This window comes from Aulonocara stuartgranti (assembly GCF_965226115.1).
Source record: "Aulonocara stuartgranti genome assembly, chromosome: 14".
Taxonomy (NCBI): Eukaryota; Metazoa; Chordata; class Actinopteri; order Cichliformes; family Cichlidae; genus Aulonocara; species Aulonocara stuartgranti.
This window is the reverse complement of record NC_138950.1, coordinates 1,357,319-1,385,000: the sequence shown is the minus strand read 5'-3', so window position 1 is coordinate 1,385,000 and position 27,682 is coordinate 1,357,319. Positions and strand designations below refer to the sequence as shown.

The 27,682-nt window shown below is 47.3% G+C and overlaps 2 protein-coding genes across 5 annotated transcripts in view; both read left to right on the top strand.

Annotated features, from left to right (window-relative positions):
* Positions 1 to 27,660, top strand: part of ece2b (endothelin converting enzyme 2b) — a 32,845-nt gene extending 5,185 nt beyond the window's left edge. Inside the window, exons 2-19 of one of the 2 annotated variants that reach the window (XM_082502350.1) lie at positions 9,721 to 9,807; positions 12,392 to 12,527; positions 12,974 to 13,189; positions 13,357 to 13,481; positions 14,621 to 14,767; positions 14,987 to 15,052; positions 15,138 to 15,326; positions 18,199 to 18,341; positions 19,334 to 19,448; positions 20,253 to 20,363; positions 20,457 to 20,555; positions 20,819 to 20,896; positions 21,817 to 21,920; positions 23,033 to 23,143; positions 23,530 to 23,597; positions 24,058 to 24,248; positions 24,326 to 24,421; positions 24,712 to 27,660. In XM_082502350.1, coding sequence (XP_082358476.1) covers positions 9,721 to 9,807; positions 12,392 to 12,527; positions 12,974 to 13,189; positions 13,357 to 13,481; positions 14,621 to 14,767; positions 14,987 to 15,052; positions 15,138 to 15,326; positions 18,199 to 18,341; positions 19,334 to 19,448; positions 20,253 to 20,363; positions 20,457 to 20,555; positions 20,819 to 20,896; positions 21,817 to 21,920; positions 23,033 to 23,143; positions 23,530 to 23,597; positions 24,058 to 24,248; positions 24,326 to 24,421; positions 24,712 to 24,888 — 2,259 coding nt within the window. In that variant the 3' untranslated portion in view covers positions 24,889 to 27,660. The remainder of the gene's footprint in view (positions 1 to 9,720; positions 9,808 to 12,391; positions 12,528 to 12,973; positions 13,190 to 13,356; positions 13,482 to 14,620; positions 14,768 to 14,986; positions 15,053 to 15,137; positions 15,327 to 18,198; positions 18,342 to 19,333; positions 19,449 to 20,252; positions 20,364 to 20,456; positions 20,556 to 20,818; positions 20,897 to 21,816; positions 21,921 to 23,032; positions 23,144 to 23,529; positions 23,598 to 24,057; positions 24,249 to 24,325; positions 24,422 to 24,711) is intronic. The other variant, XM_082502351.1, reaches the window with a different exon arrangement.
* Positions 1 to 27,682, top strand: part of ano7 (anoctamin 7) — a 99,063-nt gene that overhangs the window by 2,453 nt on the left and 68,928 nt on the right. The window lies entirely within an intron of this gene.

Here is a 27,682-nt window from a genome sequence, read left to right as displayed (position 1 = left end):
GTTAGTCTCAGGGTGAGTTAGTTTGGCCCAGGGTGAGTTAGGCTCAGGGTGAGTTAGTCTCAGGGTGAGTTAGGTTGAGGGTGAGATAGGCTGAGGGTGAGTTAGGCTGAGGGTGAGTTAGTTTGGCCCGGGGTGAGTTAGGCTGAGGGTGAGTTAGGCTCAGGGTGAGTTAGGCTCAGGGTGAGTTAGTTTGGCCCGGGGTGAGTTAGGCTGAGGATGAGTTAGGCTGAGGGTGAGTTAGGTTGAGGGTGAGTTAGGCTCAGGGTGAGTTAGTCTCAGGGTGAGTTAGTTTGGCCCAGGGTGAGTTAGGCTCAGGGTGAGTTAGGCTCAGGGTGAGTTTGGCCCAGGGTGAGTTAGGCTCAGGGTGAGTTAGACTGAGGGTGAGTTAGGCTCAGGGTGAGTTTGGCCCAGGGTGAGTTAGGCTCAGGGTGAGTTAGACTGAGGGTGAGTTAGGCTCAGGGTGAGTTAGTTTGGCCCGGGGTGAGTTAGGCTGAGGGTGAGTTAGGTTGAGGGTGAGTTAGGCTCAGGGTGAGTTAGACTGAGGGTGAGTTAGTCTCAGGGTGAGTTAGTTTGGCCCAGGGTGAGTTAGGCTCAGGGTGAGTTAGGCTGAGGGTGAGTTTGGCCCAGGGTGAGTTAGGCTGAGGGTGAGTTAGACTGAGGGTGAGTTAGGCTCAGGGTGAGTTTGGCCCAGGGTGAGTTAGGCTCATGGTGAGTTAGACTGAGGGTGAGTTAGGCTCATGGTGAGTTAGACTGAGGGTGAGTTAGGCTCAGGGTATTACAGCTGAGTATTAGTGCTGTATGTGTGTAACACACATTCTTCACACACGTGTCTGTGAGCCATCATCGGGTCAGGAAGTTCATGTCTTTCCTGCAGAGACACCGAGGACAGCATATCCCCCGCGGTGCTGCTATTGTAGGTCTGAGAGCACCAACGTGACCCGGAGTAATGAACTCGGGATCACCCTGGGCCGTCAGTGAGGCAGCCATGCACACTCACAGACACACCTGCAGCCCAGGTGAGCTGACATGCACGTGTCTGGGCTGTGCTTTGTGATGTGTGTGTAAGTGGGATTATAAGGCTAATTCAGAACAAAATCTCAGTCAGCAACTGTTCGGTGACCCTTAAATCAAAGATGGGGTATTTCTCGTTTATTTCGCTCGGGAATTCAGATTACTGTCTGGAAACTTTACCGGGATGGTCGACGATGGCGAGACTTGTTCCTCGGAGGGCGTCACCTTTAAAACCAAAGGGAAACATAAATACAGACAAGTTCATCCGTCTGTTGGGAAATCAGGCAAAACGACACTTGCTCAGGTCTTCGTAGTTGTTCCCTGAAGGAAAGCTTGCAGCAGAACTGGAGGTCACGATGAGCGGCTGCTACCTGATGTAAGGGGAATGTTTTCACTCCTTTTCCTGGGATGTTGGTGCAGCGGTCTTCAGGCCTGATTTGTTCTGTTCTCTATTTGTTTTCTTGCCCTTCATCGTAGACGCTGTGACCCAAACTAAGAAGAAGATTGCAGTGTGAAGGTTTCCGTGATTTTCCTGCTCAGCGTCCCGAGCAGCGAGCTGATCCGGGACTACAGGGAGTGCTGACGTCCCCTGCGGTTTTAATCCCGTCTGAGCGAAGCTGCAGTTTTTAAAATGCTGTTTTCTTCTGACTCGGCAGACCTGCTGAAAGTCCCGCTTTAAAGCAGCCGGTGTTATTTCCACGGGAGGGGGTGTTGGCGCCCGCTCCCCTTCAGGAACAGTTTTTTTTCGCCGAGCTCTTCCTGAACGCCGCTTAAAGGAACGCAAAATCCAATTAGAGAGCCCGTGAAAGGCTCTGCACAGACTCACCGTAATCATGTTTTCTTCACCCATCAGTAATTCAGCGACCGTTGCCGGTTTCTGTGGTTACACTGCGAACACGATTCACGGCACAAACAAAGGCCTGAGTCAGCGTTAAGCTGATAGCTCTGCTTTTACTCCGAAGACGAGGAGTGAAAGTGGCGGCGAATGGGCGTCCCCACCAGGCCGGGAATTCAAACGTCGCTTCTGACACCAGCCAGGTTTTTTTCTTTTTTTTGAAACTTCTGCCAGTGTCTGAACAGATTGGATCAAAGTCCCAGAGTGTGACCTTCACAGGCTCTTTGATGGCCTCTAACAGCTTTGTGAGCTGAGCTTCGATCTGCTGACACTGAGATGTTGCATTGATGTGCTGGTCGACACTGACAAACACTGATGAAGGTTGTCTTAGAACTAGGGCTGCCACAAACGATTATTCTGATAGTCGACTAGTCACCGATTAATTTTGCGATTAGTCACTAATCAGATCATCATCCATTGGACGTAAAACTACAGCTTATTGCACCAGCAGCATCTGCTCTTATATAACTATCATTAGCTTACAGCTTTAAGTCTTTAAGGTGCTAACTAAAAATATAGACAAGATGATAGTTTATTAAAGTTTAATGAAGTTTGCAGATTGTTTCGGTGAAGTTTAATAAACTCCTTGCTATCTAAAATATAACAGGACACCGGAGTAAACTCTCGAGCATCTCACACTTCTGATAATCAGCTGTCTGCTTGATGTTTATTCAGCTGTGTAAAAACTTTAATCTCAGACAAACTGATTTACTCAGGAACAAATAAAATACTAAAAAAGCCAAACAATAACATTTGTAAGTTCTCTAAGTGACTTATATATCATGTTTAACCTGAGTAGCGAAAGACGCGATTTGCCGGGAGTCCGGTGTTCTCACGGCTCTAGTGACCTAGCCCCCGGCTAACTATCGAGCTAGTGGGTAACAGATGTCTCCGAAAACGTCGGAGCGCTTTTGAAAATATGTGGTGTCTTGATAAACTGAGCAGATATTTGAGGTTTACACAGCTACATTCTCGCCTGAAAATATGTTAAACGTTTATTTTGTGACGCAGAAAGAATAATAAGAGTAATATTAAAACTAACTAGCTGCCGCCATTGTTGGAAACTGAGCTGGGCTGCGCTATGAATTCTGGGACACAGCTTCTTCTTCTTCGGGGTTTAACGGCAGCTGGCATCCTTGTACATGCAGTGCTGCCATCTTCTGTTTCAATCCGTTATTACACTCTTAAATCCTGCTACTTATTCCTGCGTCTTTTGGGATCTTACAAAGCTTCAAACGACGCGTCGACTATTAAATCAGTCGTCGACGATTTTGATGGTCGACGTAATCGTGACTAGTCGACTAATCGTGGCAGCCCTACTTAGAACCAACAAAGACTCCAACCATTCCTACACTCGCGCTTTTCCCAGGATTGATGAGAAGCATCGGCGCTGTAACAGCAGAATGTAGGCAGTGTAGCATCAGCCATGCTCTCCTGTGAGGTTTGGAAAGCAACAGCTGCTTAATTTTGCCAAGTTGACCGTTGCACTGCGTCATCAAGATGACGGATGAATGTGCTGCAACACTTAGATGGGTAAAAAGCGTCAAGCTGTCGGGGAGGGCTTTAGCAAAAGGACCGTAATTAAGTTTGTCTTTATTGAAACACTAAAAATTCATTGGTCAGGTTCAGAATAAAGATTAAATACACGTGTGTCACAGTCTGGCAGAGGTAGACTGTATTTGTTGGGAAAACAGGACTCAAATGCAAACCGAAACAATGTGAAACGCCACGTGGATGAACAGAAAACGAGCAGTTTATTAAGGCTGGCAAAATAAATACAAACAAAGGGCATGGGTGAAACTAAACAATAACCGAAACTGGGGGAACTAAAACTAAAACATGAAAAAACCTTAAACCTGGCGTGGATACCTGGGGACGTGAACAGACAGACGACCTGACGAGGAATGACTGAAAACACACGGACCAAATCCACACAGGAGGATATCGAGGGAAATGCAAACAGCTGACACGCACGAACACAACAACGTCACAACGGGAGAGTAAAACTAAACACAGGAACACAGGACCTCTTCAAAATAAAACAGGAAACATAATGAGGGGGTTGGAAACACAAGGGGAAACTACCAAGCAAATGAACTTAGATAAGCTAATGGACGTAAACATAAACCATAAACATCAGAATTAATTAAAACTCAAAACGCTGAGTCAAAAGACCCAGGATCGTGACAACGTCACTAACGCTGACAGAGATGGCCCCGCCCCAGGAATCGAGGGAAACTGAGACGCATCAGCAGCTGAAGCTAAACATCCTTATTGCAGACTTGGATGCAAAAAAAATCTGATTGGCTGTTTTGGTCTCCAATCAGCTCGAAATGATGAAATGCAATATCCCAGAATGCATTTCGTCCAAAACTCTAACGAGGCAGTGGCGGAGGCTGAAGAAAGCATACGTATGCTTTCTTCAGCCTCCGCCACCTCCTCCCCCACCAAGAACTTCGTCTTCAGCCAGCATCGCCTCACTCAAAAGGCGATGGAAAAAGGTGCTTCGACTTTGAATTTTGACTTACGAAAGACCCTCTGGAAGTCAGGGTTCCACTATATTACTCTTTCTGGGTCACAAAATAAACTTTTAAGATGTTTTCATGTGAGAATGTTTCTGTGTAAACTTCAAATATCTGCTCGATTCATCAGGACATCACATATTTGCACAAGTGCGCTAACGTTTTCGGAGATGCCTGTTACCCAGCATCACCGTGTTTTTTTCTGTGGAACACGACAGCAAATACTAAACACACGAGTCTGCACGATCAGTGCGGACTCCTGAGACCACTGATGCTTTTTACAGGGCGGGTCTCGTTTTTCCAAGACTCTGTCTAGTCTTTATAGCATAACTACATTTTCCACGTGTACTAACACCTTGTAGAGGATATACAAATTCTATTTTCCAAAAGTAAAAGGACTTTCTACTAGTGTCTTAAGCTGGTAGAGGAGGAGGGATAATCTGGCTCCTCTGTTCCCCCCCTCGGGGAGGACTGATGCATTATGGTTATTCTGTTTGCATCGAGCATGATGCGTATCATCGGGTGGAAAACCAGTCCAGCTGGTTCTTTGTGCACTGATTCCGAGTTCATGGAAAACAAAACAGTATGAAAGACTCAAAGAGTCGCAGCTTCACCTGGAAGGAGACGCTTTGGAGCGCCGGAGTGATGCTAGCTTCCCTGAATTATTCCAGGCAAAGCTGTGGGATTTTGAGAAATGTTCAGATCATGAAGTCCAAACACAACCTCTGAGCCGGCGAGTCTGGATGCTCTGTCTTCTACATTAATGAGAAGAACTTTGACTTCTGTCTGTGAAGGTTCTCAGTCATCCAGGTCATCGTGGTCAAAGGAGCTTGCAAAGAAAAGCGCCTGGACTTCTTCTCGGATGAGAGGTGAAACGTCTTCAAGCAACTTAAAGAAGTCCAGACGCTTTTCTTTGCAAACTTCTGTGAAATCAAAGCGAGTGCTGGATCATCTCTGTAGGTTCCCAGTCATCCCAGTCATGGTCTGAAGTCTGACGTACTTAAAAAAAGAAACACCTGACTTCCTTTAAGTCTGACGTTTCAAAGTGAAGACGTCTCCTGCATGAGGTGAAATCCAGCTACACTTGAGAAGCCCAGAGTCTGTGATGGAGGACGGTGCAGAGCGTGAGCAGAGAGGGCAACGTGTCTGCACCAGAGATCAGATGCTTTTCACAGACTTTTTACAGCAGTTCAGACGATTCACATGAATCCAGATCCTTTCAAGAGTGTCCAAATACTTTTGGGCTCGCTGGTGTCCTCGGGCGTCTGCTTGGTTCTGAGTGATGAGCAGCGATGTACTGGCTACTGTCGCTCTTGGATGTGGAGTTTTTCAGGCCTGTCAGCAGCACCGAGATGAAGCTCGTGTTCAGGTGTTTGTACCTCAGGTCATGTGTTTGAGTACGGAGGCTGTGAGGGGACAAAAGAGCAGACTTCACATCCAGAACAGACAGACAGGCGTTATATAAGCTGCAGTGAACTCCATCCGAGCTGAATGGAGATGATTCACTGGCATTATTTAATTACACACACACACACACACACACACACACACACACACACACACACACACACACACACACACACACACACAATGACATCAACCTCTACAGAGAGATATAACACACACTCCTGTCTCCTGTCTCCTAGCAACCCACTCCCCCCTCTCTCCCCCTCTGTGTGCGTCATCAATTAAAGAGAACAGAGCCGGATGAGAGACACTGACAGAGAGTGAGACAGGGAGAGAGAGAGAGACAGCCCCCGAGTGGGTCCCGAGGAAGGAAACAGTTGGAAACCTTTGGTTTCCTGTAGGACAGCAGGACCGTGAGACCGCGGAGCCTCCGAGGACAGACCGGAAGACGCTCCCACCCTCCGCTGACACTGAGACAGACCCGCTGCCGCGCCTCCTTTGTGACCCGCGGTGGGAGAAATCCATCCTCAGAAGCTGCTGGAGCTCGCCGCTCGCGTGGGGTCGGCTGTTTGAGGTCGACTCGGATAAGTGTCGGTGTGACGCACGTTTCCATGGTTACACTCACTCGGGCTCATGTGCGGGCCCACGCTTGTCTGAAGCCATCACACTCGCCAACATCTAGCTTTTAGGAAAGTCCCTCTTTGTGTTGTTTCTGATTGAACCGTCAAAGGTCAAAGGTCGTATCAGGGGGGGCTGGGGGGGCTGTTCCTTCAGGATACTTACAAAAGTTGCCTTTGATGTAAGCGTAGGCCACGTAAAAGCGTCTGTGTGAAACCACGAGACGTGTGCGACTGCAGGCCTGCACATTCAGGTGCTCTTTAGGCCTCGCACTGAGCGGTTCTGCTGTCGGAGCTTTTGGCGAGCGGGCGGTGGATCCGTCCGAGACACTGAGGAACGCTGCAAGCTCGCACTGCAGTCACAGCGAAGCCCCGCTCGTTAATCTTCCCCTGCTTTCTGCTCCTTGACTCAAACGGGACATCGTTTCAAAATGAACTTCGTGTTTTATTTATTAAGACATGAAACCAGCGGCTGAGTCTATAAAGTCATCAGCAAAGAGTTCACTGAGCTCGGAGATCAGCTGGTGCAGAGCCTCGTTTGGCGTAGACGTCAGTACAGTCAGACTATGAAGGAGTCGCCCTCTACGAGCGCTCCAGTCGGTTGATGCTGAAACAGGACGGCGGCTCTGAGGTGTGTCGGCCCTCGGGGCCCCCACCAACCTGCTCAACATATGCTTCATTGCCCTGAAACATTCCTGTGATTCACAACAGTAAAGACACCCTGTAAAAACATCATATTTCACTGGAGGGTGACGAAAACCAAAGCGCTCAATGAAGTCAAACTACTCAAAAAGGAAAGAGTGCAGTGAAACCTTCAAACTTCAGCCCCCCCAGGGGCGGCCGCGCCCCCGCAGGCCTGAAGGGAAACATTTACTCAGCACAAACAACACGAAGCTCCACTTTGTGGGATTTCTTACAAAGTGCAGGGGGGTGAGGGTGGAGGAGGGGCGAGGGGGGCGTCTGCATAGTTTTGGTCAGAGTTCAGATCAGCTGTAAACTGTGGTTCAGACCATCATCATCATCATCCTCACGCCTTCAGCACAGCTTCACTGCTAACACGCTAACAGTTAGCACCGCACACGGTGGTTTCCATGGCGCCCATAAGCAGTATGTGAGCTGGTGTTGTGGTGAAAACGGAGCGCAGCTGTTTGAGTTTATGTCTCTGCCCTGGTCCGGGATCAGCGCTCGCTTCTCCCTGCAGGGTGGAGCGCTGTGCTGTTTGTGCTTCTGCCACACAATGAGCGAGGGGGTGGAGGTGCAGTCGGCGTGGGGGCGGAGGGAGAAGGGGGCCGAGGGTAAACAGAGGAAGTGCAGATTTATTTGATCACAGTTAACTGTCTCCTCATGCTGAGCCCCGCTCTGCTCTCAGTTTACTGCACGAGCTGCACGTTTCTCATATTTATTCATCTGTCGCTGCACAAACACAGAGTCCTTCGCAGGGACAGTCCACGCTCATCGCCAACGCCAGTCTGTGATGGTCTGAGAGCCGAGGACAGCAGCTGCCCGGCGGTGCTGGCTCTGCTTCGTCCTGTTTCTGGGTTCACGCTCCTCCACCTGGCTCCTTCTCCGTGATGGAGCAGTAGCCTGCACGTGTGGACAACACGTCGAGCTGCTGAGCGTGGATGTTTTAATGAAGGTGGCAGTTATCGGCCATGTCCCTGCGATTCCTCCGGGTTCTCTGATGAGTCTTTGTTTTCATTGAGGACCATTATTCTGAAATTGTTCCATCTCCATTTCAAAATCATCAGCTGTTGTCAGTGCTGCTACGCCTGCGGCCTGTTTTGGCCTCCACACCAACACCTTTGAGACACTTCAACATGAGCTGATATTTATTTGTGCAGCCCGACTCCTGACAGGCTCATGTAAACGCCACCAGATTTCGCCAGCTTCCAGTTTGGATTCAGGAGACAGACACTATCTCTACTTTCAAGATTAGGCTTCAAACTTTCCTTTTTGCTAAAGCATATAGTTAGGGCTGGACCAGGTGACCCTGAATCCTCCCTTTGTTATGCTGCAATAGATGTAGGCTGCCGGGGATTCCCATGATGCATTGAGTTTTTCCTTTCCAGTCACCTTTCTCACTCACTCTGTATTAACAGACCTCTCTGCACTGAATCATACCTGTTATTAACCTCTGTCTCTCTTCCACAGCATGTCTTTATCCTGTCTTCCTTCTCTCACCCCAACCAATCACAGCAGATGGCCCCGCCCCTCCCTGAGCCTGGTTCTGCAGGAGGTTTCTTCCTGTTAAAAGGGAGTTTTTCCTTCCCACTGTTGCCAAAGTGCTTGCTCATAGGGGGTCATATGATTGTTGGGTTTTACTCTGTATCTATGAAGCGCCTTGAGGCGACTTTTGTTGTGATTTGGCGCTATATAAATAAAATTGAATTGAATCAAAGCCCACTGATCAATAACCATGAGTCCCATTCACAGAGAGTTGGGGAAAGGCTGCAATCACAGCATTTGGTGACAGATGTACCCTTAGGCCCCCTCCTCGATTCAGAGATGGTCTTTCCCTCCTTTCACTCAGTGCTGCTGGTTTCAGGGCGAACAGATGAGCAGAATCAGCCTTTTGGGATTCATGTCTGTGAAGGTTCTCGGTCATCCAGGTCATCGTAGTCAAAGGAGATCGAAGCTTCTTCAGTTCAGGACTGAAGAAGCTTCTCGGATGAGAGGCGAAACGTCTTCAAGCAACTTAAAGAAGTCCAGACGCTTTTCTTTAAAAGCTCCTTTGACTTTTGGGATTTCCTTACCTGGATGATTGAGCGTGCATCAGGACATCAGCTGTTTTTGTTCAGATTAAGTCAAATAAATCAGCCTTTTAGTGATCTTAGTGTAGAAACTGAGTTTACCTGTGGGTGTAGCGTGGACACGCGTGTGATTCACTGAGTCCCACCTGTTTTCTGTGTGTGCACCTGTTGGTTCAACAGGTTCCTCTTACATTTGTAATGAAAGCCATCCTTGAAACCCAAAGACAGGCTCCAGCGACAAACGTGTTCGTCACAGTTATCCTCGGTTCACGTCTGTGTGCAGCGTGACTGCAGGTCAGCTGTAACCCCACCCTGTCAGACCCAGCAGTGCTTCCTACGTCGATGCTGCAGCTGAGCCAGGCTGAGAGGCTCTGTTTTAATAAAGGTTGATGATCATTTGGCAGCGTTTCCAGAAGCTCTGCTCTGTGTTTCCGCCCCGCAGATTCAATTTTCTCGGCTGTTTTTCTTATGTATGCGTCAGGGTGCACGTCTCTGACTGCCTGCCTCTCTCTCCACAGATGTCCAGCTATAAGCGAGCAACCCTGGAGGAGGAGGAGGTGTCCGACGTGCCGGCTGAGGCGGCCTCGTCTCCTGACAGAGTGGAGGTCAGTGAACGCGGCAAACACGTCACATCTACAGGAAATTCATTTTATTTGTAAAGCTCAGATCGCAGCGTCAGGCGCGTCACGGCGAGGTCGCGACCTCTCAGCCTTACAGAGAGCAGCTCTGAGCGACAGTGGAAACCACTTTAAGCCTTTTAACTGGTCCCAGGTGAAGTCCCAGACCCAGTGGCATCAACCCCCTGCATGCAGGCCTTTGCGGGGTCAGACTGAAAACCCAACAGGGGCCCCGCAGTGTGAGTCCACCACCAACAAAGAGAGGAGCAGCAGGAGGTCTGGAGCTCCGCCACCAAGGCTGCTGGGGAACATTTTGGCAGCGAGGGGAGGACAGAGCGTTCAGACACAAACTTCTGGCCCCACGTCTGCAACCTCTTAATCCATCAGGCCTGTGCTGCACCGCGCAGGCTTCCAGTTACGTCACAGCGCAACCACGCACTAAACAAGCAGGATGTCTGAAATCACAGAACTGTTCAGGAGAACTGCTGCAAACATGAAAACCCAGCGTCTCAGACGAAAGCTGAGTATCAGTGTGAAGCAGCTCTCAGGCAGCTCTGTGACGTTCTCCAGGAACGGTTCTCCAGGAACGGTTCTCCAGGCTTCCTGAAGGACATTCAAAGCTGTTCTTTGCATGTTTCTGCGTTTGTTCTGTGCTCTGTCAGGATGATCCCACACGGCTTCAGTGGTGCTGAGGTCCACCATCATGTGCTGGGCAGCATTTCCATCACCATGAAGCTGGTCCTCTGCTAACCAGACACAGCCCAGGCTCATCTGCTGAGGTCACACAGGTCAGAGTTCATGTTGCTGTGAAAATGGTCAGGCACGAGGACGGGACTGCGAATGAGTGAAAAACATCTGACGAGTACTTTTTCAGCGAGCCAGAGAAGAACCTACAGGAGAGTCTGACTACTGGCAAGCAAACGATTCAAGACTTCTGCACACGCTGAGCACTTATAAATCAGTTTAAAATGAGGATGTGTTAGAAGGTGGAGACGGTGCGGCCTCATCGTCCGTCACTATCAGGACCTTAATTACTGTGGATGTGAATTTATTTTCGGCTGACATTTCGTCGTCATTACACTGTTTCAGCGCTCCTGGCTCTGATAGCTCTCTGATATTGAATGAGAAGAAATCGTGCTGCTCCACAGCCATGCTTCACGGGCCAGTTTGCTGACACTCTTGCCGCCTTTCTTTCTGGCACTGTTAGCAACTTAGGTGTTCTCTTTGACAGCTCCTTTAAGTTTGACAGCAACTATCCTCTGTAGTTAAATCTAGTTTCTACCAACTGCATCAAATCTCCAAGGCCAAGCACTACATACCAGAGAAGGACCTCGAGAAACTTCTGTGACCTCTAGATTAGACGACTGTAATCCCGTTACTTTGGTCTCCGCCCTTCTTATAGATCGCAGCTTGTCCACAACACTGCCGGACGCCTTCTGACTGGAACCACAAGGTTTGCCTCTGTCAGCCCAGTCCTTGCTCACCTGCACTGCCTCCCTGTCAAATACCGAATTGAGTTTGAAATTCTGTGGCTTACCTTTAAAATCATAAACAATACTGCGCCGTGCTACCTCACTGAACTCCCTCCATATACCCCTGGCAGAGCCCTAAGGTCATCAGGACAGTTACTCTCGGTTCAGCCTGGATCCTGGTAAAGACCAGAGGTGCTTTTGCCCGGCAGCCTCGAGCCTCCGGAACAATCTTCCTGCTGTTCGCGCCTCTGACTCCATCTACTCATTTAAATCTCAGTTAGAAACTCACCTGTTTGACTGAGCGTTTTCAGTTCGTTAGTGCACTTCCCCCATGTTTCACCCTCATGTTACTTATCTTCTACTAATGTCCCACTGCATTTACCTTATATTTATGAATACCCTGTAATTTTATCTTCTAAACGAATGTTTTACTTCTTATTTTGTCTGTACCTTTGGTTTTAAATGTGCTATAGAAATAAAGCTGTATTGTATGTAACCAAGAGGTTACACAATAATTAAAAAATAGCAAATAAATCACAGAGTGCATCAAACTATTTGGGGCATGAAACGGGAAACAGACTCTGCGTTTGTGGACATTTGATCTGCAGCCTTGGTTTGTGTCTTGATGCATTCTCAATCATCCAGGTGAGTAATTACACGATGTGAACCAGCCTGAGGTCAGGCTGACCTGCTCCGTGTGCTCGAGCAGCCGCTAGGACACGCTGCAGCTCTCTGATTACTGTGCTGCGCTTCCACAGCAGCACAAAGAAAACACTTTCAGTACTTGAAGCTTCTGAAGTTGAAGGTGCTGAAGTGAACTTCATAGCAGCTCCAGTACGATCCTACAGGTGGCGTCGCTCATCCCTGTGTCCACATACATCCATGTATAATCCCAGTAAATGGTAAACAGACTTTTTCCTGATGCGTGCATTGCATTGTGGGACATTATCCCGACACTGTGACATGCACACCTTGTGGTCAGCGCTCTAACTTCACCACAGCTCATCGAGATTTGAAGACAGTTTTCCTAAATGTGGATTTGAGCTTAAATATGACCATTACCTGGATCATGGATGGATGACACCGTCTTTGTGTCTCAGGTGGGCTTCAGGAAGGGTGGTGTGGACATCCTGGGGAGGAGGACTCAGCTGGAGGTCCTGCTCTCAGTCCTGCTGCTGGCCGCCCTCCTGGCTCTACTGGCCTGCCTGGTGGTCCTGGGACTCGGCTTCAGCTCAGGTGATGGATCCCTCCTTCACTCCTCTACCTCCTTTTTCCTATAGTTCTTGCCTCCTTTCCTTCCCTCTTTCGGTGACCGTCTCTTTCGGTTCTTGCTTCCTTGGTGTTGGCTTCTGTTGCTGCTCCTCCTTAACCTTCACACCTTTGCCTTTCCATCTCTACGTCCTCCTTTCCTTCCCGATGCCCTTCTGTCCACCTCAGCCTTTCCTTTTTTCCTGTCTCCGCCTTTCCTCTCTTTCCTCCTCACCCGCGTTATGGATCGTCCCCATGCCTCCTCCTTTCTTTTTTTTCTTTGTCTCCATCTCTTTGCTTTTCCATTCTCCTTCCTTTCTGTATCTTTATCTTTTCTGCCTCCATAATAACCTTCATGACGTCCTCCCGTCCTCTCATAATTACAACTCTTTTCTTTGACCTTGACTTTTTTTCTCACCCATGATGCTCTGCAGACAGTGGGCGTGGCCTGTGCCTGTCGGAGGCCTGTGTCACTGTGGCCAGTCAGATCGTGGAGGCGATGGACCGCAGCGCCGACCCCTGCCAGGACTTCTACCAGTTTGCCTGCGGAGGCTGGATGAGGAAGAACCCACTGCCTGACGGACGCTCGCGCTGGTCCACCTTCAACAGCATCTGGGAGCAGAACCAGGCGCTGCTCAAACACCTGCTGGGTACGCCGGCGGGCGGAGAGATGCGTGCAGAGATCATTAACTAGCTAATGGTCTCGCTGCTGGCTTCACCCTGTTAACACTGTGAAACTTTACTGTTAAAGACGAGCACACGGCCAGCTTTCTAAACGCGGACTTTTTAGTTTACAAAGTTTGTTTTCGTTCTTTAGAGAACGGGACGTTTAATGGCAGCAGCGAAGCAGAGAGGAAAACTCAGTCCTACTACCTGTCCTGCCTCAACACCCAGAGGATCGAAGAGCTCGGAGCTCAGCCTCTCATAGACCTCATCACCAAGGTACAGCCGGTCACCATGGCAACCGCATCACTCAGGCAAATTTGCTCCAAGTGTTTAAGGTTGGAGACAGAAGTGAGTTTGGAGGGTTTTTGTCCTGCAGAATGAAACGCAGGAGAAACGAGAGACTAACGAGGAAACATTATTGTTTTCATCTCTTTACTGTAAAATGACCCTCAGGATCTTTGTGGTTGGTGGTGAAAATCCTTTTTCATTCATACAATACTGAGGATATTTTGTATGTTATCATAACAAATTACCACAACGGTTTAATTTTGTGTTGTGACCACAGTCAAGCTGCTTAATCAAATGATCCCAAAGTAAAGGACGTGGAGCGAAGTCCACACTCGGGAACGTTGTTGTTCCATTTATTGCACATTCATCGTTGTAGCTCAGAAGCTTCCCAAATCAAAACAAAGCACAGAAATCTGCACGATTCAACACAAAGTAAAAGCAAACGTGTTATTCCATCGAAACTTCATGAACACTATAAACATGATTGTTGGACCAATCAGCGTGTTCTCGCTCTGCTACGACTTCAAACTTCCTGTTTGATCAGTTACAATAAAATTTATTATTATAAAATAATAGAACTGCAGGTATTACAGTAGTTTCACCTGGACCCTTTATCACAGGACTGTAGCAGCATCTTTGTGTTAAACTTTGTAATATTTGTTTAAAATCTTTAGTTGGTTTTATTCCAGTTTTTTTTAAAAATCATTTCTTTTAAGCTTTTATTTTGAAGTAATCCTGTGCTTCCTTCCTGTGGGATGTTTCCTAATTGGAGTAAAACGAATCCTGGATGGAAACTTTATATGTAGCAAAATCAATAATAAAGTATCATCAGCGTACAGGGTTAGGATTCAGTCTGTAAACACACGGAAGTGATAACGTCAGTGTTACGTTTTATTTATACGCTTTCATTTGTTTTTCCACTGTCACCGAGTCCAGCTCAAAGAGGGAGCACCTGATAGTTGGGTTTCCTTTGCTGTCATCACTTTATCATCTACAGCACGTGGAACTTTAGGTTTGCCATCACTATACTTACAGGAAATGGGATTTTGGATGACAGTGTTCTGTTTAGCATCCGTGGATTTCCACGTTTCTGCTTTGTTATTCCAGTAAATGTGAACTGTGTGCAGATTGGAGGCTGGAACATGACGGGCCCCTGGGACAAAGACAACTTCATGGATGTTCTGAAGGTGGTCTCCGGTCCGTACCGAGGTCAGCCGTTCTTCAGCGTCGGAGTCAGCGCCGATCCCAAAAACTCCAACAGCAACGTCATTCAGGTGAAGCAGAAACACCTGGTGACACATTCAGCCGATGAGCCACTGAATGAACATCTGTCTCAGTTTCCTCTTTAACTTAAACTATTTCATACTAGAATACTTATGCTTCAAGCTTCTGCAGACGTGTTTGCTTTTTGTATTTGTCTGCGACAGCAGAAAGAGAAGCTTTCAAATGACTTCTGTGCTGTCACAGAGTCACCGTGTCGATCTCTTCTGCAGGTGGACCAATCAGGGCTCTTTCTGCCATCCAGGGACTATTACCTTAACAAGACAGCCAATGAGAAGGTAAGAATGCCTGGAGCGGTGTACCTCTTCCAGTGACATGCTGACTTTATTGAAGCTTAAATAGAATAAACCTGACTTCTTCCAGGTGTTGGTGGCGTACCTGGACTACATGGTGGAGCTGGGGATGCTGCTGGGGGGCGAGAGGAGCTCCACTCAGGCTCAGATGCAGCAGATTATGGACTTTGAGACAGGGCTTGCCAACATCACCGTCCCACAGGACCAGCGGCGAGACGAAGAGAAGATCTACCACAAGGTCACCATCGCGGAGCTGCAGGTGAGGCTGGCGTCCTGATTGGTTTCTGTGTCTGGTTACATCACAGGCCACTGTTACTGAAGGAACCTAGTGATGTTTGGCAAACATCTGAAAGACGTGAGGGTTCAGAGCCTCTCCTCCCACATTCTAGGTTGTTTCCTCTGAGGCTGGACAGGAAGTGAATCTTCACCTGTGTCCATCTGGCTCGTCACCGTTTCTGTTTTGAGCCGAGAGCTGTCGTCGTTTGAGTCACGAGGTCTGAGTCTACGTAGAGTCGCAGATGTGAACGGAGGCTTCACTTTGTATTGTGTTTGATTCGCTGTCATGTTGTGAAACGGCGTCACATGTGCAGAATTCACTGTCAGAAAAATGTTTGCTGGAAATATTCAAAAAGTCACCGAAAGTCAAAGAGCTTCAGAGACGCGTCGAGCAGACGCAGCCTGACAGAATCAACATGAAAGCAGTTGGACAAAAGGTCAGAGGTCACGGGTGGTGGCTGTCAGGGGTGATGGAGACAAACGGACGGCCAATGTTCATCGGTCTTTATCAGCGTGACGCTTGTGTGCGTCCTCTTTCCTGCTGCTAACTGGGTTTGGGTTCATTTCTCTGATCTCAGGTCAGATTACAGCGTTTGTTCTGCAGCGCTCAGACCGTGCGTTTGTGTTTTCTCCTTGCGTTCCTCTGACGCGTCCTCCTGCCATCTTCGCGGTGGCCACAGTAATTCAGCAGATGTGTTTCATCGTCGGCGTTGTGGCTCTGATGTCGTGGCGGCGCAGCCTGTCTGCTGCAGCTCTCTGTCCTCCAGGGCTGCAGATGCTTCAGGGGTCCCCATGGCTACCGTTGCCATGAGTCGTTGCTATGTGACTGCACCTCTGAGAGAGGGAGGGAGGTTAGATAACAGGTTATTATATAAACATGGTTGATGTGAAGATGGAGGAGACCTCAGCAGTCTGGACTCTTCCTCCTCACATTCATTTTAATTCTTTTATTTATTGTTTCAGATGCTTTGATTTTGCTTATTGAAGCATCTAAATTTATATTTTTTGCACATTTTTTAATAGTTCTGTGAAAATGAGACTCCCGAGAAGCTGATATATTTCCTGCAGAACAAAAGAACAAACTCTGCAGGCTGTACAGTACTGTGCAAAAGTCTTGAGTCAATGTAAACAGGCAGAGTGATTTATTGAAACATGAAATATAGCACATGAGACAAAAACAGAGTTTGTGCATTTCTAATGAGCTGAAACTGAACGTTTGGTGTGAGCAGCTCTCTGTGACCATCTTCAGTTCTCCAGGTTTCTTCTTTGGATGTTTCTGCCTTCTGTTCCCTGTCAGGATGAGCCCACACTGCTTCAGTGATGCTGAGGTCCGGCTCTGGGCAGGCCCATCCCTGACCCACAGAAATGAAGCTGCAGCCAATCAGAAGCTTTCCTGTATTCGTGATGGCACTTTTCTCAGTTCATAAGTCATTGTTTTTAACAAAGATCTCCAACACCACCGACTGACACGCAGCCCAAACCACGACTGAGCCTCCTCCGTGTTTCACAGACTCTGTGTACTCAGTGAGTGTGCACAGGCCTGGCTGCTGCGTGTAGGTAACACAGGAAAGAAGGTGAAACTGCTGATTTGTGATCTGTTTATGTCAGAGATGCATCCGTGTTCCACCCATGCATTGCAGTATTGTGGGGGTCTAGAGGCCCACTGCTCTGCTGTAGCAGGGTGAAAGGCGGGGTACACCTGGCCCCGTCCTCAGCCCGTTGCACAGTAACGCAGACGCAGAAACCTGTTGGTGTCCACGCCTACGGCCAGTGTGGGAATGTCACGTAGCCTCACACAGGACGGACAAACCCAATGACCTCAGCCGGCTGGTGGATTCAGACCCTGGACCCTGTTGCTGTGAGGACCGCTGCTCCGCTGTACACAACCCTATGGTGAAGTCATGTTGTTTAGGGCTGTGGAAACTTTACATGGGCTTTGCTGATCGGAGAGCAAAACGTGTCAAAGCTGTGAGCTGCTGCTTTCTGTGCCATTGTCTTAAAAAAGCCTCCACTCATTCACTGTGGTGTGTTTCCTCCCCGCAGAGTCTCCACACTTCAGTTTTTGACTTTCTGACTGTTTGAAGCTGAAGCAAAGCAGACAGCAGGGATTAGCTTTCCATCTCTGCATCTCCCCCCCGGGTGGTGCAGTCTGCTCCCACACTGAGGATTACTGCTGACAGGCAGGCAGCCCTGTTAAAAGCCCCACTGCTCTTTCTCACAGACAAACAGGAGCTGCTAAGTTTGAGATGCGCATGAAGTCAGAGCCACTTTGCCTGTTCGCGAGTCAGTATTTGTGGAACGTGACTCCAAATTATTTGTGCAAAATTCGCCTGTTTTTCATACCGCAAATTTAAAATATTCGCTAATTTTTTAGATTTTATTTTTGCGACTAAGTAGTAAGTTGTAAATCGAAATGGTATTGTTTGGGGTGTTTGGGGTGGTAGCTTGGGTTATACCTGGTCTCTAACCCCGGCAAACACAGAGGGCTCGAGTGTAAGGCCTTTATATGCAGAGCAAACTGACAGTGTATCTACACCGTGTGCAAGCAATCACACACGTGTACATACGTGTGAATGCAGATGTGCCTGCTGGTCTGTCAGACTCTTTAAACACACTCTGATGTCTCTGCTCGCTCTTCGTGGTTATGTTTTTTTATTCTTTCTGGACGTTAGCGTCTCCTCTGGGATTCTCTGTTTTACTTCCCTCCTTTGTTCTTTTCCCAACACTGTTATCCTCCTGACTGGCTTCACCTCCTTGTCCTTCTTCAGATGCTCCTTTGTCTCATTTTCCCCGTTGATTGGTTCATTGCTGGGGTCAGTTTTATTGTGATGTGATGTGTGTCTCTGCCTTTCCAGCTGCTGGCTCCAGCCATCGACTGGTTGGACTACTTGTCGTCCTCTCTGTCTCCTCTGGAGCTAAACGACACCGAACCTGTCGTCCTGTATGCCAAAGAGTACCTGCAGCAGGTGTCGGAGCTCATCAACAAGACAGACCGCAGGTCAGCCGCTATCCACTGCCCCACCCCCACAGCGGTAACACACAAGTCTTATTGACATGAATTGTCAGACTGTGCTGCTCTCATGAATGAAGTGCAGGTTTGAGCAGCTCCGTGACTCTCACTCAGAGTGAGACTCACATCACAGACACAATTAATCATTAACCAGCCAAATTTTTGTCAGGTAAATGCATTAAAAACCTTCACCGTCTAAAGCTTAAATAGGTGAACAACAAAACAGTAGTTAAGTTGTGTGAAGTATACCCACCGCTGTGAAGCCGGACATTTGAGCACAGGTGTCTGTGGGGACTGACCCACTGCTGCAGCCTGAGAAGTGAGAGGGTTAACTTAAGAAATATGCACAGATAAAAAAGCCAAATCACACTCCAGCTAAAGATGTGGAGCTTAGTAACTGTGAAACAGAAACTAGGATGAGTACGATTTCTAAAGGAATAACTTCTCGAGTTCATTTTTAAAGAATGAACATCAAAAAATAATCAAACACTTATGTCTGTGTTTACGTGCATCTGGTAACACTCCTGTCAGCCCAAACACTATAAGCAGAACAACACTGACTGCTGAGTTCTGAAAGTTCTAAATTAAACCTGTACAAACTTCTTATTCACCAACATGTCCCACAGTGACGTAGTCCCTGCCATCCATCCTTCCCTGCTTGCTCTGCCCTGCTTGCTCTGCCCTGCTTGCCCTGCCCTGCTTATCCTACCTCTGCTTCCCTGCCCTGCTTATCCTACCTCTGCTTGCCCTGCCCTGCTTATCCTACCTCTGCTTCCCTGCCCTGCTTATCCTACCTCTGCTTGCCCTGCCCTGCTTGCTCTTCCCCTGCTTCCCTGCCCTACCCCTGCTTGCCCTTCCCTGTTTGCCCTACCCCTGCTTCTCATGCCCTGCTTGCCCAGCCCTGCCCTGCTTGCTCTGCTCTTGCCCTGCTTATTAAATCTGCCTGGTTGGTGTGTAATGAGAAGTGTGTGTGTCTCCAGTCTGCTGAACAACTACATGATGTGGACATTGGTTCAGAAGAGTGTCGCCAGTCTGGACCAACGCTTCGAGAATGCTCAGGACAAACTGCTGGAGAGTCTTTATGGGACCAAGAAGGTACAGAAGCTTGAAATACTACTGCCACTGCTGCTGATACACTCATTAGTGTTACTACTGCTGCAACTGGTAATCCTGCTAATGGACCAATGTGTGTTTGGGTTATTGTGTTTCTGACTGGGACTAACGCTTTCTTTTTCAACTCCTTAAACTGATGGTGCATTCAGCTGGTGTCAGAATAACTGGAGTTGTAAGTTGTAATATGGTGTTTGGGTTCCAACCAGTCGGTGCCCTTCAAGTAGAGTGACCTCAGTTAGCTAGAATATTGTTTATTTCAAGGAATGCTTAAAACAACCCGGAAACAGCGATCAGTGTGTTGTTTAAGCATTCTGACATTCTGATAAAATACTGTGCATCGTGTTTAAAATTCATGTTGTTTTAATAACAACTTAGACACACACGAACACAATAAACTCAGAGCTGGTCTGATCATTACTAAGGTCATGTCTGAAACCATTCACTCATCCTGTGGGATACAGTTTTGTTTGTTTTTTTACAGTTTTTTTACTCACTGTTTTTTACTGGAAAGTACTTGGTCAGCCATGTTGTTTTTAAAGTACTCTATAAATAAAGTTGGATTGAATTGGTTAGCTCACGCTTAGTTTCATGTGTTATGCCAAGGAAGGAAGTGATACCTTAGTTAGAGCCAACTGGTTCAATCATTCAGGACTGGTTTCAACAAGCAGCTGCTTCTTTATGCTAATACCAATCTGTAGCAGGTTAACTGCTTCTAACTGGTTGTAGACTCACCTGCTCTGGTCTAACTGGGCCTAGGAGTTTGTAACTGCATGTGTTTTATCGTAGTCCTGTACGCCGCGCTGGCAGACCTGCATTGGGAACACTGACGACACCCTGGGCTTTGCGCTGGGAGCGCTGTTCGTCAAGGCAACTTTTGACAAACAAAGCAAAGAGATTGTGAGTCACTGAGCCGGCCCTGCCTTCGGAAACTTCGTCATGAGGTCAGATTGAGGTCTGGTTAGTTTGAGCTCACTCGCTCATCTCTTACAGGCTGAAAAGATGATCAACGCCATCCGGTCAGCGTTCAAAGAAGCGCTAGACCAACTCAGCTGGATGGACGACCAGACGAGACAGGCTGCAAAGGACAAGGTCCACACAGACACACAAACACAGCGCATACGCAACTTAAAGTTTGTACCCTTGGGGTTTTGAAATGTAGGAGACAGAAAATGTTGGTGGTGGTTAGGTTTACAGACGGGTTAGGCTACCTTAGTTGAGCTTAAAGTGCCCGGTATCCCATAATATAACAGTTTCACTGTAAATAATATCAACAGCACCAGGAAAAGAGGCAGAAAAAGGCTGATAACTAGGAAAAGGGTTAAAGACTGATTTGTCTGTGTGCTCCTCGTTAGGCAGATGCAATCTATGACATGATCGGCTTCCCAGAATTCATCCTGGACTCCAAGGAGTTGGACGATGTTTATGACGGGGTGAGTGAACACTGCTAAACATCGCTCGGTCCTCTGCAAACCAACCGAAGTAAGTGATGGTGGCTATCCCGCCCTGGCTCCCAGAGAGCCAATCAACAGCCAGACCAGGAAACACGAGACGTCACAGGGCTTTGAAGTGGCAGCACCAAGAAGTGCTCCAAGAAAGACGACTGGTGGTAATCAGTCGTCTGCACAGCACACACTGAGGGAACACTGTGAAAGCCGTCCTAAATCCGATTTAGGACATTTGCAATTAAATGTTTCCTGCAGACTCTGAATGTCAGACTCTAGATCAGGGGTGCTCAATACGTCGATCGCGATCGACCAGTCGATCGCAAAGGTAGTATTGGTAGATCGCATGGCATTAAAAAAATAGATGCCAGCCTATCATCCATCCCGTCACTTGATTGATACAGGGAAGCCAGTCAGATGACATCAGATTTTTTCTGACGCTTAGGTCGCTGCGCATGCACAAACAGCGGCGCGAAGTGTAGTAAAACTGACAAGCTAGTCAGCGAGTTAACTCCAATTTTTAGCTCTCGGTTTTTTCTCTTAAACCTGGCCGTCAGCAGCTACTGTCCGGACTATGCATCCCTGGCTGATTCAATTCAGTGCAAGTCATCAGAGTAAACTCAGGTAATGACAAAAAATTTACATAGTTAATTGTGTTGTGAAATATTGGATATTGCGGTTATGCATGTATATACATTGTAGATATAAAGAATCCTCAATATATTTATAAATAAGTATATGTTTTGGATTTTTGTAGTGGGTAGATCATTTTGACTTGGTCATTTTATAAGTAGCTCACATGCGGAAAAAGTGTGAGCACCTCTGCTCTAGATTCACGTTTGGGTGGTGCTGTGCTGCCCCCTGCTGGTCAACTTAATGTAATCTAACAGCTTGGTTCTGTATTTCAGTATGAAGTGTCAGATGACAGCTTCTTCCAGAACATGTTGAACTTCTACAACTTCTCCTCTCGAGTGATGGCCGACCAGCTGAGGAAGACTCCCAACAAAGACCAGTAATGCACACGTGCATCAGTGCACACAGAGGTCACTAATACACGCCGACATCAGGAGGCGCAGCTACACAAATATACAGGCGCACACGTCCTCAGGGGTCGTACTCACAGTGTAACGCAGTGTAACCATCAGTTTACATTATTTATATTATTTATTTTTTATATTATTTTACCAATTTAAACCTACACATCAAAGACTTTTAGTTAACAAAATGACAGGACAAGAGCTCGCATTAAAAACAGGGGCTGATGGAGGATTTTCACTATTTTATTTATGAGCTCAGAGGTAACTGTGCGCTCAGTCTGTGGAGCTGATTATGAGACTTAAGTCACAGTTTAGTTTCTCATGTGCAGGTTTGGGAAAATGAATTGGCCGGCCCCGGTAAAGGTCAGAGGTCAGGTCTCAGAGAGAGCACACCTGTGGTTTAAACCTGACTTATTTGTAATGTGAGGTTTTAAACTGAAACAAATGCATTTCTCCCGTCGGAGTCTCGTATGAATGGTGTTACAGGAGCGCTGAAGATAAACATGAGGTTTCCCGGTCAGGGACAGTCCTCCAGGTGACACCGAGCTGACTCTGACTGGTACTGAACTACGCTGATGCTTCCGTCAATGTGTTAAACCGCGGCTGTAGGCGGGCTGTGTAAAATACCAGCTTATTCAGTATATTTGTATCATCTGTGTTTGGTACAATTCGTCGTTGATGATGAGATATCCCAGGACCAAACAGGATCGATGTACATGAGGCTGACATTGCTCCTGTTGGCGCTGATTTTTGCAAAGGGGAGAAGTTATCTTTGTAGTTGAGCGCAGAGCTAATCCTGTCATCAGATGGACTGATCATAAGGCCCACACTGTTTTGAGCATATGTGCAGAGTCGTAGTGGTTTTTATAGATCTACCAACAGATTAGCTGGTGTTTGTGCTGGAAGAGCAGCTCTGGTTCACATCACAGCTGGTCAGTAACTCGTCTTTGCTGACACTTTGCAAATACGATCCCTGAACATTTATACGGTATGGCTGGACCGCAGATTAACTCCTCTCCCTCCCCTTCCTTTCTCTCTTCCTCTCCTCCTCCTCCCAATCCTTTCCTTGTTTCCTGTCCTCCTCCAGATGGAGTATGACTCCTCCTACAGTTAATGCCTACTACATGCCCACTAAGAACGGCATCGTCTTCCCTGCTGGGATCCTGCAAGCTCCCTTCTACGCCCACGACCACCCCAAGTCTGTTTACCTCAGTATCTACCTGTCCATGCGTCTGCCTGTCTGTCTTTACATGTTCTTTTCTTCAGCTTTCACACTCTTCAGGATGCTGTTTGCTCTTATTGTTGTTGTAATGAGCTCTGCTGACTGTAGGGGGCGCTGGCAGGACTTTAGACTTTCAGTTTGTGGGTGTGGCTTAAATCATCACTGAGTTTGGGCATAAAGTTCTGATTAAGTGCTGATCCGGTCATCCGCACCATGTGTGTGTGTGTACTGTAAATATATAAAAATACTAATTATAAACTTTATAAAACGTGTTTTTTATAAAGAGCTTCCAGACCAATCGCAGCTGTTTCTGGACTCGGTGTGTGGGTAACGTTTTGACTGCTGTGTGTTTGTGTTTTCAGGGCACTGAACTTTGGTGGCATTGGGGTGGTGATGGGCCACGAGCTCACGCATGCCTTTGATGATCAGGGTGAGTTTCACTCCAGGTCATATTTGATTCACTGCACTCAGTGTGGGCGTGGCCTGTGTTTATTCTGAATTGGGGTGATTATTAACGGACGGCTGCAGTCCTGGCGGCCGACTGTCGTTCCTGTTGTGCGGCTTTGAAGTCTGATTGAAGTCGGCTGCCCGGGGCGCACATGCAGCTGACGTGTTGTGATGTAAATTCAGATTTGTCCACGTGGTCTTAAAAACAGGCAGGCGTGGGGGCGGACCCTCAGTAATTCCATAATTTACCTCAAAATGAACTAAACAAACCTAATGAGCTGGAACTAAATCATGTTTAACGGGAGCTTAAAACAGGCTCAGGCTCCAAACTGCCACAAAAACAGGAGCATGAAACATTAAACAATTGGAGAACCACAGATGGTAATCCTGATTACCTCAGGAAAGTACCAACACAGCTGCAATGTGGTCCTTGTGTCCATCAGGTCGTGAGTATGATAAAGAAGGAAACTTGAGGCCATGGTGGCAGAACTCGTCCGTGGAGGCGTTTCGCCAGCGGACCGAGTGTATGGTGGATCAGTACGGCCGCTACACCGTCAACGGAGAACACATCAACGGAAAACAGACACTCGGAGAAAACATCGCCGACAATGGGGGGCTAAAGGCCGCGTATCACGTGAGTAGGAACACAAACCGCTGCAGCAACAGGTCAACACCTCCCACTAACCCGCGTGTTGATGTTTTCCTCCTAAGGCCTATCGGTCATGGATCCAGGGAAACGGAGATGAGAAAAGACTTCCTGCTGTCAACCTGACCAATGACCAGCTTTTCTTCGTTGGATTTGCCCAGGTGAGACGCTGCAGACAAACAACGAAGCTCAGCTATTTGCTTTTTTCAGTTACAGATCTAGACCGCCAAACCTAAATGGGATTAGTTCATTCAACTCAGAAAATGTCAAACGCCATCCGTTTCCTGTTACCACTGGTGTCCCCCAGGGATCTGTCCTCGAACCTCTTATAATAGTCATCTACTTCCTGTTGCTCAAAGGAAGTAGATGATTGTGAGACATTTGATTAAAAAAATGAAAGAAAATGCTGCATCGAGATTTGTCCCTTCTCAGATTTCTGTTGTTCTTTTAGGTGTGGTGCTCAGTTCGGACACCAGAGAGCGCTCACGAGGGCCTCGTGACCGACCCCCACAGTCCTCCCCGATACAGAGTCATCGGCACGCTCGCCAACTCTCCGGACTTCAGCCGCCACTTTAACTGCCCCGAAGGGACACCCATGAATACGGGGAAGCGCTGCGAAGTCTGGTAGTCAGACCTGAAAGGACCAGCTCGGGGTGGTGCAGGAACGGGGGGGGGAGTCTGTCAGCTGACGGGTTGACGGGCTCGTTAGTGTCTTAATTAGAGTTCAGGTTCTTTCATGGGGTGGGGGGAGCAGGTGTAATCTTCAGCTTCAGTTAATCTGTAACTTGGTGACGATCAGACTTACTTCCTGTCTGGAAACTAAACGGACTCGGTGGACGTCACACAGACACGAAGGACTGACGAGGAAGAAGAAGCCACGTGGGCGGTGGCGATGATTCCTGCTTTTATCACGTTATTGATTCATAGTGTTATTAATGGGCTTTGGTTTGTGTGTGCGTGTGTGTGCGTGTGTGTGTGTGCGCGTTTTGTCCGTTGTGTGAAAGAGCTCTATAATTCCACCCCCTACGACATCACTGTGATGACCTCATACAAAGTTGAACTGTTACATAATCAGTCATGGCTGTGTGTGTGTGTGATTGGCCACTCAGTTATTGAGGAAGCTGTCGCCTGATTGGCTGGGAGGCTTTCAGTTTTAGGGGTGTAGATTAGGATTAAGGAGAGGAACGAGGGTTTCGTGGATTATTTATGAGGTTTTAAGCATTTAAAACACTTTTTCTCGGATTTATCTCCTCGGTCCGTTTCTCGTGTATATAATCTGTCAGAAATGTCGAAGTTGAATCCACGCTGTAACCACTGTTTCACTCTAAATTAAGACATATTTTAAAAGGTTTTCCATCATTTTGTAATCTATTACAACCCTTTAATGAGTCTGTCGAGGATTGCCTTAAAGCCAGCGTTATCTTTAGGTAACACAGAGCATAGCTCACCTTCCAGTTTGCACAGTTTAACCGACTCACTACGTTAGCGCTCTGCAACCACTAAGTAACACACTGTTACCAGGAGACACAGCCTCACTTCCAGGTAAAGACCAGTGTCAGTGAATCAAACAGTGAGTAGAGAGGAAACAGCTTAAAACCAAAACCTGATCCTAAAACTGAGTTTGGAATTAAAATTTCAAAATAAAATGCAAACACAATCCTGTCTATGGTCTATCTCACAAAAATAGATGATTTATTTGCAGTGTTTTGGTAGCTCATCTTTATCAGGTAAACGGTGAACCTCTGAACATCTACCACAGCGGTCTGGTTCACATGCAGCTCCACGTCACCAGTTTTCACCCATTTGCCAACAAAACAACTTAAAACAGAAGAAGTGGGAAATATACACTGGTGGGTGAAACTGGAGGTGTGGAGTGAGTGGTCCGCTGGTGAAATGGTGGATACTAAGAGCTTAGTGGCACAGGAAGTAGTGGAAGTCAATCAAATTTCCCAGTTGTATTTGTTTCTAATGTTTTATAATAACTCAAGTTTGCTGTTTCAAACACTAGTTATACAAAGAATCATAAATATACAAAAGTATGATGGAGTAAAGCTCACAGGACTGCATTTCAGATACAGTTGGTGCAACTGGTGAAAACACAAAACTGGAACACTTTATAATGAAACTAACAAGAAGCTCCACATACTCCTAATATACTAGTATAGATATCAAGCCACATGCAGCCATGTTTGTAGCCTTTGGATTTTTTTATTATTCTGTATTTAAATGATTTTCTATAGTTTTAAGCCATTCGGTGCGCGGGGAATGTGATTGGCTGTAAGCTTGCTGATGTCATGGCTTCTCTTGTCACAAACCATTTGCCTGATCTGTGAACGAGTCCTTGGAGCTCTGCATCTGTCCCACTCTTTCATTTTTTGAAATAATCGGCTGCTCACTGAGCTCGAGGTCTGATGTGATCTGAGGGTGGCGTGAACTTCAAAATGAGACTTTTGGTGTATAAATGGGTTCATCATCAGACCTCGGCAGTAAACAGCTGGACCAGGAGTGGGATTACCTTTAGAAATACTCAGAGTAAACATAAATATGAGAGACAGACTGTCGAAGTTAAAGATCCAACACACGTTAAACCTTCATTCGTTAAAGAACTGACGACTTGGTACCTCAGACTTCATTACCAACGATTCCTTAAAACATGGCTGAACTTTAGCTCCCGCCCAGTGCAGGCACATGACTGACGACAGGTGGCGCTCTCGGCCCGCTCACCTGAACCACAAGCTTAATATTCACGTTAAAGTCAGTGTTGTGATAATAACCATACACTGTGTATTGTCAGTGTTTGTGCATGTGTGGGTGTGCGTGTTTTGGAGTGTGTGCCGGCTTCGCCTCCCCCTATGACATGACCGTCCAATCCTACGCAGCTCCCGTGTGTGACGTCTTTTGTTCTGCAGAAGAAGAAGCTGCCTCCGGCGAAAGATGTGTCTGGGTGCGTTTGCGTGTTCTTGTATGTCTATTGTTGTAAGGACAATTAAAAACGTTGGTTCTCCACTTTGGGACAGATTTTCTGAGACCCTTTAGAAGCAGGGTTAGGTTATGAGTTGGGGGGGTGCATCGCATCTACAAGGGTCCTTGTGTAGGTGCAATGAAACAATAGACAGACAAGTGTGTGTGTGTCAGGAGTCAGAGCTGTGTAAAAATCTGTGTGTACAGTAAACAACAATAGAGCTGAAGTAGAAGAAACTGCTCATTTTAAACTCTGTGTCTGTCCTGAGGGGGCGTCAGTGCTCGTCCAATCACAAGGCTGCGTTTCAGGTGGCTGCTGTGGGGGAAAAAACACCTGAAGTTTTATCTGCTTTTATTTTATTGCCCGAGAATGTAGAGAAAAGAATGAGAAATGTTTTCTATCAGGCTGCAGAAATATAATAAACACTGAACACACTCAGCCACACAGTCCTGCTCTGTTA